This window comes from Quercus robur, chromosome 7, assembly GCF_932294415.1.
Source record: "Quercus robur chromosome 7, dhQueRobu3.1, whole genome shotgun sequence".
Taxonomy (NCBI): Eukaryota; Viridiplantae; Streptophyta; class Magnoliopsida; order Fagales; family Fagaceae; genus Quercus; species Quercus robur.
Genome location: NC_065540.1, coordinates 40038069 through 40051911, shown reverse-complemented (window position 1 = coordinate 40051911; position 13843 = coordinate 40038069). Strand labels below are relative to the sequence as shown.

Genomic DNA, 13843 nt, shown 5'->3' with positions numbered 1-13843 from the left:
TCTCTTCTTTATCCTTAAGACTTTTTGTCCAGCTTGTTGATTATTACATGCCTTTTGGCTTTTACTCATACTAGCCACGAGCCCATGCGTTGTGCGTGATAATTATTTTTATGGTGGTTTTATTAATTTTTTTTTTTACAATTTAAACTAATCTAATAATGAGTAATGTATTTAATAATTATATTTTTATTTATTATAAGAACAATCATAAATGTAATATAGGAACAATTTAAAACACCAAAAAAACGTAAACTAAAAAAAATTAATAATCTATTAAGGTTATTTTCTTTGTAGAAATTATAATTTCGGCCGCCCAAAACATATTATCAAATAAACAATTATTAGCAAAATCTAAGAATTAAATTTCCATACATGTATTGTTACAAAATAAAATTGCAAAAGTTAAAATTTGTCACCTATCCGATTATTTTCGTTTGGCTAACCTTTGCTTTTCTTTAAATAAATGGAATTATCGAGTACTTCTAATACAACTATTAAGAGTATTTTGTCCACCACAAATGATTAGAAAATAAACAAAAACTAGTAAAGTCTCATAGTTTAACATCTAAATTGAGAATTATAAAAAAATCATGCTATGTAATAGAATAAATACTAATTTATTCAAATCATACTATGTAATAGAATAATATTATATTTTTATATGCTATATTTAATTCTTTAGAACGCAATAGGATAACATTTAACAATCAAAGAGAATAAAAAATAAAAAATAAAAACAATAACAATTTAAAAAACAAAACTAAATCACAATTTAAAAAACAAAACTAAATCGCATTAACCCAAAATAGAGTTTTAAAGAATATAAAAAATTATCAACCTAAAGTAAAGATGCAAGAAAAATAAAGAAATCCACCAAAAAATTTAGAGAGAGAGAGAGAGAGAGAGAGAGAGAGAGAGAGAGGGAGAGAGAGAGGGAACCTTTTTTTTGTGAGGGAAAACTATGCATAGAATAGAAGAGATAGTGACAAATTTATAGTAAGAGGATGTGAATAAGAAGAGACAAAAATAAAGGAAGATAAAGGGAAAGAGGAAGAATGATATTAATGTAGAGGGTAGTGGGGAGATGAAAAGGTAAGGGAGGGAGAAAGAGTGAAGAAGTAGTGGAGAGATGAAATGGTAAGGGAGAGAGAAATGTTGGAGAAGTGTAAATATTAAAAAAAAAATGTTAAAAACAATTATAAGAAAATTGGAAAAAAAAAAAAAAACCCTAAAGCTTGAAAGGATTCAACGTTTTGTTTTTTTGTTTTTGTTTTTGTTTTCTTCCTTTAAGCTGAAAAGGCTCACACGAAACCCTAAAACTAAATTGAAAAGGTTTTGGGTTGAGCTTGAGAGTGGAACTAAATAAATAAGAAGTGGACTGGATTAATTATACAGATTTATTATAGGGTGATACTGGAAGTAAATAAATAAATAGTGGGTTGCATTTATAGGGCTGAAAATTGTAAAAATCATTTTAAAATTGTAGGAAAAATTATATTTAAAAAGAAAAAAGAAAAAAAAGAATGACGTGACAGCTGATGTGGCGCAACGTAAGAGTAGCAGCATTAAATGCTACGTTTCAGCTTTTAGTAATATATAGATTTGTACCTTCTCGATGACGCTCCTATTTGTAGATTGCATTATTGCGTAAGGATAGTGAAATAACTATATAAATTTCTGAGTTTTCCAATTATGTAAACTAGTAACTTGCTCATGCATTTTGTGATATTTTACGTAAAACAGTTTTTAAGAATGTTGTACATATATTATAAAGAAAAAGTAAACTAAATTAGAGTAAAAAAACGTATATATTTTGAGATAATAAAAATTAGTTTGAAGCTTCACTACACATTCGTAGCATTCTCAAGGGAAGCTTTTTTTTTATTTTTTTTTTATTTTAAATCATGAACTCTCACATGAGGTCAGTACTTTTATATATAAATTGATTTGTCTATAAATGTGTGGCAAGAGGGGCATCACACTTGTATTGTATCAACCTTCTTAGTATCATCTTTAGTAAAGTAGGCAATCATGTGTCTCTTTTTCTAGCTTTATAAATCTTTGAGTCTGGTATGTAGTAGGATGTCAAGTTCAGCCTAAAGTATCTCACATTCTTTGAGTCTGGATATAGTTATTTATACAAACATTCTGCTACCTGTAAAGTATCTCACATTACCCATAGACAGAATTAAAAAACGAGCTGTCAAGTTTGTGCGGAAGTCCCTTAGCCTTATGTTCTTCTAACGGTAGTCAATAGAATGAGTTTTGGAAGCAATGTCAAATGCAGAGTACTTCCAGAAAGTATATCAGAAGGGAATCCATACGGTGGAGTTCCATTTATTAGTTTTTCTTCCAAGCATGTGTTGTTTTTCTAGCGGAAAGACTGTGTACTACGTAGTCTATTTTTTTTTTTTTTTGGAGAGGGGGAGGGGGAGGGAGGTGTAAATCAGTCATACAAAATCAGCTTATCTCATGTCATTAGGTTGTCTAATCACCTACGAAAGCTGCATACTTTCTTTTCATGTTTCATGCATTGCAGTTATCCAAATTTTATATGACTTGGTCACTGGTTAATTCAGCAGGTGGTCTAGTAGGTTCTCTCTCTCTTTTGTGAGGAAGTAGGGCATGACCTGTCTTTGGGGTTTCATTATCTTGGTTCCTTACTGATCTGCGTTCATTTTTGGGTTATTGGATACTCAAAGAGTTTTAGGTGAATTGTTCGTACAGTTCCAATGAAGAATGAAATTCTTGATGCGTCTAACTCCAAGCTAATTGATTAGTTCAAATATATAATATGTCAAACATGACTGTCTACCCTAAAGTGCAGCTGAAAAAAAATCATATCTTTTTTTTTCCCCTTTAAGAACAGGATTAGGTCATACCCATCATAGTTTTTATATGGATGATTTTGAATGCATGATGAGTAGCCATATGCAAAGACCTTTTTATGCTATGATAGGCTTGCAAATGAATTTCAAAAAGGATTAACCGTATGACTTCTGTGAGATAATTAAATTTGGGTAGTTTACAACTTATGAAAAAGTAAATAAATAAATAAAATTGCGGGGTTTGTCCAAGGAACCATAACACCTAACCCAATTGAAGGAGGCTTTGAAACCAAGTATAACTACGATGGTTATTACTATTTTTGGTCATCTGCATCAATAACTGGCATAATATATTTGCACAGCCATTATTGCTTTCAGCATTACACCCAAATTTGCTTACTAAAAGTACAAATTCTGAGGGCAGGGTTAGACTCTTCATTTCCTGTTACCTAATTGATGTGAGGGAACGATTTCTTACAGATGAGTTTGTGCTTAAATGAATCATATGATATCCAATTTGTGGTTAATATTGTGTGTGTGGATGGATGACAATGGCAATTTTTGTGATGATATTAGAGCTCCTAGATTGTCCCATCCTAGAAAATTATTTAGGCGAAAACATTATTTTAGTCCCTACATTTTGAAGTCACGGTCAATTTGGTCCTTACATTTTGGTAGCAGTCAATTTAGTCCCTGTTATTTTCAACTTGCATTTAATTTAGTCCCTACCGTTAACTCACTAACGGAAAATACCTACGTGGCAAATAGTTTGCACAATTAGCATGTTTAATATTAAAATATTAAATAAAATGCCAATGTGGCTAAATTTTAGTGGCTAACGTGGCCATATCAGTGCTTAGATGGCAAAAAATAGCCACATCAACTTTTAAAAATATATTTTCTTTTTTACCTATTTTTTTTTTTAATTTAAACTTTGAACTTTTTTTTTTTTTTTTAAACAGTAAAACGATAGAAGTATATTAAAAAATAAAGAAGAAAAAAATACAAAGATTTAGCACCTGAAGGTTGTACAAGTAGAAAAAACCAACTCAGTGGCTATCAACCTCAGGGAAAAACCTAAAGAATAAAGAAGAAAAGTTAAAAAGAAAAAACAGAACTAAAAATGTATAAAAAAAAAAAAATGGATGAGTTCCATAACAGAGCTCATCGTTTGTGAAAGGCCGCAGTAACCCAGATTCTCCACAACCCAACCATCCAGCACACCCACCACGGAGCCCGATTCATGGCCACAGATCGACCATGTGATCCGGAAATTAAAAGAGAGGTGGAGATGAAGATGAGTGGTTTGGTAGATCTGGGTAAGGTTTGGGGTTTAGTTTAAATTTGGGATTTGGGTTCAGATGTGTTCTTATGATACTGTGGATTTCTAAAAGAAAAAGATAGAAGTGAAAAACTAGAGAAAAGGAAAAAAAAAATCGGTAAAAAAGAAAATATATTTTTAAAAGCTGATGTGGCTATTTTTTGTCATCTTAGCATTGATATGGCCACATTAGCCACTAAAAATTAGACACATCAGCATTTCATTTAATATTTAATATTAAACATGCCAATTGTGCAAACTGTTTGCCACATAAGCATTTTCCGTTAGTAAGTAAACGGTAGGGACTAAATTAAATGCAAGTTGAAAATAATAGGGACCAAATTGACTGTTACCAAAATGTAGGGACCAAATTGATTGTGACTTCAAAATGTAGGGACTAAAATGGTGTTTTCACCAATTATTTATTAAATTAAAAAAAATATATATTTATATATATATATATATGCTATGGGTTGTATCAAGGTGATTTAGAGATTGATAATTGTCTTCAATGTACAGTAGTTGGAAGTCTTTGAGTGGATGGATAACCAGCACCTTTGAAATTCCAAAGCTGTCTCAATTTGTGCAGTAGTGTAAATAACTATGCAGTCATATCATAAAATGATTATAACTGAGGGAAAAAAACCATCCTTAAAAGTTCAAGTATGATTACTATCTATGATGACATGTTCTTATTTAACTTGATGTTGGAATGACTTAGGCTTCATTTGAAGTAATAGAGATTTAGATTGGGCAAATTAATCCTGAAAACTCCCTTGGCTCTTGCTTGATTACAAAAAATGTTTTGTAAACTCCTAAATGATTTTTTTTTTTTCCAATTTTATCCCTTTTAAGCTGGTTGTGGCTTCTGAATATATTTGGATTTTTATTAATAGGCAGGTATGTTTTCTTGATATGGTAATATCATAAAAGTTGTCACGTATAATGATGATAATAATATTTCATCTTATGATAGTAGTACATGTTAAAATTATAATTAAATAATTAAATTCATAATTTCCTAACAACTTAAATGTTTGGAAAAATCGATAATTTAATATAATATCAAAACAAGCTTTACTCTACCTCCTATTTGAAATGTTAAAAATCTCACATTCACATGTGAGGGGAGGTGTTAGAACCAGGGGTAGAACCATTTGTATCCTTTGGGGGACCATGGCCCCACAAAATATATCCTATGATCTTTAAAAAAATAAATTAAGTAATAGACTTAGTAGTACAATTATAGAGACCTCAAAACATATCGCATGATCTTTCTTTAAAAAAATTAATAAGCTTAGTAGTTATAAAGACAAGTTATTTTTGTTTTCTTGTTTTCATTTTTGTTGTAAAATTAATTCTTATATATGCTAAAGTTTTAGATTATTTGTGGTTTTGAAGACTTCATTGGTTTCATTGTGATTTTGTTATCACTTTGCATGACAATTTGATTGTTTATATTGAAAATGAAATTATATGCATGATAATAGCTTAAATTAACTCTATGAAATATCATTATTGAGTATACCTTTGATAAGAGATATTATTTCTTCTATTTGTGTAAATATCTAATATCAAACTAGACAATTTTTGTATACTTATTAGAGTTTATAACAGTAACATAACTCAGCCTTTAAACATAAATTCCTAGTTCCGCCCATGGTTATAACTATAGTTAAATAATTAAATTCAATATTTCCTAACAACTTAAGTTTTTGGGACAATTGATAATTTAATAGTACACCCTACATTAGAGTCCCGATGGCAAATAGACACTTAACCTAACCAAGTGATCATTATGCCTATTGCTAGTTTACAAGTTTTTGTCACTGTAAACTAATAATAGAAAAATATGTAAAATTTACATAGTTAAAATGACCCACGTCAAGGAGTGTATAATTGTGTAAATTTACAAGTTTGCTACAATAATCGTGTAAATTTATACTGACATTTTTTTTTTCATTTATTTATTTTATTCTTTCTTTACATATCCCAATGATGAAAGAAGAAGGTGGATAGTGGTTATTGTATGTAAAGAAATATGAACAATTAAAAAAATTAAGAAAATTTTATATTTTGGTGAAATGTAGTGTAATATAGATAATTTAACATGAGTTGTTTTGGAAAGTGAATATGTAAAATAGAAAAAGTATGTTTTAAAGCTAAAATAGACATAAATTTTCACACGAGTTGATGTAAATACTCTAATGGTAGGTGTGGACTAATAGGGGAAAAAAGATAGAAAGAAAATGAGAATATGGCCGTTAATGTGGCTCAATTAGCTTTTAGATAATATATAGATATATAATAATTAAATTAATCATTTTCTTGAATCTTTTTTTTTTAAATGACTTTTTAATTATCATAATACCCAAACATGTGATTTCAAGTCTTTTAACTCTACCGCCCATTATTCCCTCAAAAAAAAAAAAACCTCTACCGCCCATTAGAGTTAAAATTCAATTCGTTGATTGAAAGAGCGATCAATACAACATGCTATTTTAAGCTAATTATTTTGTTGCATTCACCAGATTATGTTCGTTGAAATGTTTTAGAATAATCAAATAAGATTATTTCAGCTCGATCATTCTGAGTTTTTAAATACTGTCTTCATCAAGGATGGTACTCTCATTGTTTGACTAACGAAGAGACTTCAAATATTGGGGGAAGAAAATTAACCAACTAAGATATATAAATATATATATATATATATATTTATAATAAACATTTCAAACCATTAAATGTTTTAGAATAATCAAATAAGATTATTTCAGCTCGATCATTCTGAGTTTTTAAATCCTGTCTTCATCAAGGATAGTACTCTCATTGTTTGACTAATGATGAGGCTTCAAATATTGGGGGAAGAAAATTAATCAACTAATATATATATATATAGTTTTTGAGTCAAAGTTGTGCTGTCATTTGACTATCTTTTAACATTGAAATTTTGTCAAATTTGGCTGGGAGTAAAAGTGAATTTGAAAATTTCTTTCCTAACTTTTACCCATTGAAATGATGTTCTTATTTTATGGGCTGTTACTGCATAGTCTTGGACTATACTCCCTCCTTCTTACTAAAGGGTGGGTTCTATCCACCATAGGACCCACCCTCTGCGAGAGGGAGGAAATATAATCCAAGACTATACAATAATTTTTCTTTATTTTATAGATGCAAGAACATATGTCTAATTTTACCTTTGAATCTTTTGTTCATTTATTGGCAGAGATAAAAAAAAAGCCCATGATATATGGCTTTACTCAATCATTGATAGCCACACAAAAAGATCAGGGAAAAAGAGAGAAGAATTCAAAATTTGAGATACCAAAAGTATAGTGAGAGGTCAATCAGCATATATATATATATATATAAAAGAGGGAGGAAATATAATCCAAGACTATACAATAATTTTTCTTTATTTTATAGATGCAAGTACACATGTCTAATTTTACCTTTGAATCTTCTGTTCATTTATTGGCAGAGATAATGAAAAAGCCCATGATATATGGCTTTACTCAATCATTGATAGCCACACAAAAAGATCAGGGAAAAAGAGAGAAGAATTCAAAATTTGAGATACCAAAAGTATAGTGAGAGGTCAATCAGCATATATATATATATATATATATATGCAACTTATTAGTCCTATTTTACACTACATTTCATTAAAATATCATTTTTTTCTTAATTTTTTTAATTTTTTTTCTTTCTTCATACATTACAATCACCATTCACAATTATACATGGACTGATATAGGTCATTTTTAGGCAAAACTGTGTAAATTTTACACAGTTTTCTATCATACGCGGATTGTTGTGAATGCTCTAAATGGTCTTGCTCAAACTTTCCTAGCTTAGTTCCTAACCGTTAAAAAGAGAGCACAAATGTTCCTGAAAATGTATAAAGTCATGTCTATAAATAGACCCCGAACCATATGGTTTGGATTAAATAAATGTGTATTGTGCGGGCGTTTATTGAGTCACACATCAAATGTATACTAAAAAGGGAGTACATAAGCAACTACTAAAAACCCTAATAGTAATTTAACTTGTCCTCTAGGCAGGGATGAAGCAATGTTATGGCCAGGGGGGAACATGCATGGCCCCCCTTAGCCCAATGAGCTCCGCCTCTCCTTCTCTCTTTAAGTAGTGAAAATGATTAACACAACAATAATAGTAGTATTGTTACAGTATTATATCCCCTACTCACGTGGGCGGCCAACTGCCCTTCAGCATGACTCTTACTCTCCTAGTCATGTGTAGTGATTCTAGTGAAGTAACAATCATAGCAATAAAGCAAACATTTACCTATCAGGTAAGAACTTTCACTTATGCATCTTGCCAGCTTGCTTATTACCGCATGAGACACACCTAGCAGTTTGAAATACTCGTTGTAAAAGTAGATTAATAAGTAGAAAATTAAGGACAAATTAAGAAATAATTAGACTAAGGGTCTTAAAGTAAAATTATTTATTTATTTATATTCTAAGCTAGTTTCTTAATCTTATATGTGTGAAGTGTCCGCACATTTTTCTTTCTTTTTTTCTTTTCTCCTTCAAAATTTTGATGGGACCGTAGTAGATTAGGGTCCGTTTGGATTAAGCTTATTGTTGCTGAAACTGAAAACTGAAAACTGAAAACTGAAAACACTGTAGCAAAATAATTTTTAAATGTGTGAAAAGTACCGTGGGACCCATTTTTAATATTTTTTAATGTGTGAACAGTGTTGCTACAGTACATGAACAGTATTGCTACAGTGCAAAAAAGTAATTTTTGTCCACCAAAGTCAACTTATGCGGGCAGAAGGAAAAAAAAAAAAAACAAAGAAATCGCAACACCAAACGTGGACGCAGGAAAACGGGCAAGCCAAACGCCCTCTAGAAGTACGTTTTTTTTTTCTTTCTTTTTTTTGGTGCCAAACAGCCGTTAAGGATTAAAAGATCAACAATCTATCAAGATGAGCAAATTTAGTCTTAAATTTTGTCAAAACTAAGTTTTATAAATAAATAAATAAATCAAAAGCTATTTGATTTTGTACACTAAAAAGGAAATTTATGTTTACTCTATAATCAATCATAATTTATTTTCAGAATTTAAAAGAATATTGAATTCATTTTCGATTAATGATTTTTTTTAAATGTATTGGGAAATAATTTTTTGTGCCCTTTCTTGGTTTATACTTTGCCCCAAACAACACCCCCACACCCCCCCCCCCCCCCCCCCAAAAAAAAAAAAAAAAAAAAAGGCTAAAGCCTAAAGACCTGCTCCTAGGCTATAGCACACAGGCATGAATAGTTTTTTCTCGTAGGAATCCTAGGCTATAGCACACAGGCATGAATAGTTTTTTCTCGTAGGAATCCTAGGCTATAGCACACAGACATGAATACTTTTTTCTCGTGTGGATTCCTACGTCAAGATAGGCTTATATAAGCAATTATGAGAATAAACTAATTAAGATGCAATGAATGGCTAGTTGAATTCAACTTGGTAGCCATGCATTGAGACAAACTCCTCGATCTGCCAAGATTTTCATAGCTAAACACTTAACAAAAAATAGGACTTATTGTGGTTAAATATTCAACTCCAACCCAAATATTCTAGTGCTCTCAGCTCTAATATTGTTTCCAATAAAATAATAAAAAATAAAAAATAAAAAATAAAAAAAACTTAAGTCAATTTGTTGGAGGACCTGTCACTATTTGACACACAATAGTTGTCACATGAATATTGTTTACTTTCACTAGCACGTGGGTTTCTTGAATCTCTGGATGTATTTATAGTGGTTAGATACAAACTCAGCAGACTTGACTTGAATTCAAACCTTACTTTCCAAGGGGAACCACAAATTAAGTCAAGAGAGTGAAATAGTGAACTCATATGGACAATCTTCTGGTGCAAATGCATGCATGCATGCATATGGATAGAGAGAGAGCTTCGAGGAAGCTCAAAGACTACTCTTATATATCTGCTATATACCATATTATAAGTGATAAAGCTACTTAGAGCCAAAAGGAGGATGAATACTAGCTAGGTCACTTTCTCTTGCTTTAAAACAAACATAGAGACACTAAGAGAACGAAAATCTTTTTTTCTTTTTAAAGAATTTTAAGGAAGATTTTACTTAAACCTGTTATTTTATGTTATAAATGGTTCTATCTATCCATCTAGAGGGGTTCTGAAGCTTTCTAGCTCTCTCTGAGGAACTTGAATAGTAGAAAATTTGATTTACCTCTCTCTCTCTCTCCCTCTCTCTTACCTCACACACCATATGCACTGTGAATCTGAATATATATTTGAGTAATTAGTAATTAACTTTTCAAGAGAATTGCCTAAATCCTCCATTTAGAAGATACCATCTCTAGTACCTTCTTATAATAAATCCATTCTTATGTAGAAATTCAATGTAGCAATCATAAGTTCAAAGTGACTGTGTGTACCTATTTTTCAGAGAAGTAACTAATAAATCCAAATTTTGAAAATAATTCTCACCTATAGAGTGATCACTAAAATATAAAAGGGAACTGCATATCCATATATGACATACACGTGCCCACTAGCAGCCGGTGGCCTTTGTAATATGCATATCCTTTCTATAAAGGAAAGCATCTTTTCAAATCATGCATGGGACTACAAGGCTGAGAAAGACATCCCTCTAATTTTTTTCCGATAATCAATAATATCATCATAATAAGCCAAAAGTTTGGAAAATGAACCCTAGAAAGAATACAAAAGACAAAACCTTATAGATACAAAAGCCTCTTATCTCCTACATATACTGCAAGCTGGAAAGCCATAGCACTAACTCACGGGAAGCTTAAATTACAGACATGAGTACCATTAATATCATAGGAGCACTAAAAACATGTATTTCATTTTAATCACCATTTAGCATTGCCACAATTGAGCAAATAATAAACAAGCATTTAGGCACCTAAAACCTACATTTCATTTTCAAAATCATTTAGTACACACCCCCCCCCCCCCCCCCACCCCCCACCCAAAAGAAAACACACACCAACCCCAATCCCAGACACATGTTATGAACAAATAGTTTTGGTTTTTCTTTTTCTTTTTTTCCTTTTTATGATTGTCATGATCTATTTCAGTAATGGTTCCATTATATTTCATTGAATAACCTTGCACACTTCTTAATTACTAGAGAAAAAAGCGTTACCATTCCATAATAAAGATATGCTTAAAGTCGCCCTCCAGTTAATAACTTCGTCCTTTTTATAAAATCTTGCTCTTGGGAAAAGAGAAAATCATTTTGAACCACTAATTCTGCTTTACTTTCCAAACCACATTTTCCACACAGACCACTGGTCAACATGAACATTTACATACCATACAGTATAGCTCTTTGCTATCAACTTGGAAGAGAAATGGTGTTTGGACTCATGGCTAGGTTTTTCCAGCAACAACTACTGCTCCCATCACTCCATGATGTGTACTTGACCTAACAAGTGTAAATAAGCTGGGACCCATATTGCCTCTTGCACTTTTTTCCACATCTTTTTCTTGCTTATCAAATTCAACCCCAACACAAGTCTAGCACTTAATTAAACACAATCAAAAGTGCAAAATCAAAGTTATTCAAATTAAGCACATCATTAAACCATTAGTCACCAAGAGTTACAAACTTACAATTACAACCCTAGAATTTAATAAAACAAAGTTGATACAAATAGAAACAAAATAACACGTTCAAATTAAATACAATAATATCATATATGTCAATAGCCGTGCCGTACGGATAGGATAGTTCTAGTCCTCTAGATCCTCCCTTTCAGAGAAGAAGAAGTTCAAGACTGGACCCAGCAGTAATATGAAATTTACGGGATAAAGCCTATAGGGTCCCAAAATACTAACATAATTCAATAATTAAAAAACAAAAACAGAAACATAGAAAAATTACATATAGAATAGATATGTAACGTACAGTGATTCTAGGCCTTAGGCCTTTAGCTTGAGAGAGCTTACTCAATTTTCACACTGTATCCAGCCTTCTAAGCACATCAAGTTGGGGAGAATCATAGAATACAGTATTGGGCAACAAACCAGAAAAACTGTCAATCATCTGGGGAGTGAAAACATCATCGTACGGCTCAAGCTGAGAGCTTGAACTCTCGGGCTGTTCTTGACTAGTACTGGGGTCCACAGTGGGCACCTCCTCTTGTTGTGAATGATCATCATCATCATCATCATCACCATCCATCTTATTGTCATCATTAATCATGGGATCGGGAGCCGTTTGATGCTGGCGGCCACCGACATGTTCATCTCTGTTTGAATACTTTGTGGGGTCAGGCAATTCAGAATCTTGGCCAGTGAGTTCTTGAACCAAGGCCCTGAATTGTGAAGCACTGGTCTTGACCTTCATAGGGTTGGATATGTACACAACTTTGATGGGGTTGTTGTTGTTTTTCTTGGGTTGCTTGGCCTTCTTGGTTGGTTTTCTTTGGTGCACACTTGTTAGTAGGTTGTTTTCCATGTTTGGTGGTTGGAAATATAAAAAAGGAGGGGGTTTGAGGAGCTCAAAAAGATAACATGTTTTGCATGAAAGTGGAGTAGATTATTGGGTGAGAGAGAGCAAAAGAGGGATTGCGTTTGAGGCTGCAAAAGAAGTCTCTTGGAAAGGAAAAAGAAATGGTGAGAAAAGAAGATAAAGAGGAAATGAAGGTAAAAAACAATTGATAGTTCTAGCTAAAGCTTTGATACAGCAAATGGAAACTAACAAGAAAGTTATGGCGTAGATTAACTATTCCCATGCGCCACCATGGCGCGTGTTTCTCACGCTTACATTAACATTATATTATGCCTTTTTAAATAATTAAAAATAGAAATAGAAAATTACATAAAAGGCCAAAGTTTATACCCTTTTTCAAATTGTTAGTTAAAGTAAAAAAATTTATGAAACCATTTTAATTTAAAGGTTATGTCTAGCCATGTCACTTATTTTTGTTATCGTGGGCAATAATGGAGTAAAGTAGTACAAGAAACCATTGATTCAATTTTGTGTTTTACCTAGAAATTATTCATAATTCAATCCCAAAAACACTGAATAAAAATGGTAAAATGAGATAGTGATTGCATAAAAATCAAAATTTATTATACCCAGTTGTAACATAAAAATTATCAATTTTTTTTTCTACTTCGTTACAATTTATAATAATGAAAATGAATAATGAAGATGGATAAATTCTTCAAATTAAAATAGTTTCATGAATTTGGAACTTTAATTTTCAATATTAAAAACATGAGACTGAGTATAAAACACATTCTAAATTCTAGGCATTTTATAAGATTTTTTCAAATAAATAGCATGACGATAGTAGTTCTTATCCATTACTAATCATTGCTTGAAGAGCCTAAACCTTAATGAGGTTGTAGTTTTTTTTTTTTTTTTTTTTGGTAGAAGAGGTTGTAGTTGTTTGCAAGTGGAAGGTTGAGCCATTCCCTAACCTTGGTCCCACCATAGAACCTATGATATATTTTCAAATAGATAAAAGGTTATGATCCTTAACTAGAACCGGTATCATTACCCTTAAAGTACTAATTCTTAATCTCTCTTATAAAATTTTTTTTATATAATTTAATAATTATGATAATGACTAAGAGAGAATTTAAATCTCTAATTCTTCTCATATAGAAGATCATACAATGTCACTAAGATACAAAATTTTTAATTAATTTACCC

General features: G+C 31.4%; 1 protein-coding gene across 1 annotated transcript; it reads right to left on the bottom strand.

Moving 5' to 3' along the window:
* Window positions 1–11735: 11735 nt before the first annotated feature.
* On the bottom strand, window positions 11736–12829 carry LOC126693414 (sigma factor binding protein 1, chloroplastic). Its single transcript, XM_050389376.1, has one exon. The coding sequence runs from the start codon at window positions 12635–12637 to the stop codon at window positions 12134–12136; it is 504 nt and encodes a 167-aa protein (XP_050245333.1). The 5' UTR covers window positions 12638–12829; the 3' UTR covers window positions 11736–12133.
* Between the last annotated feature and the right edge of the window lie 1014 nt (window positions 12830–13843).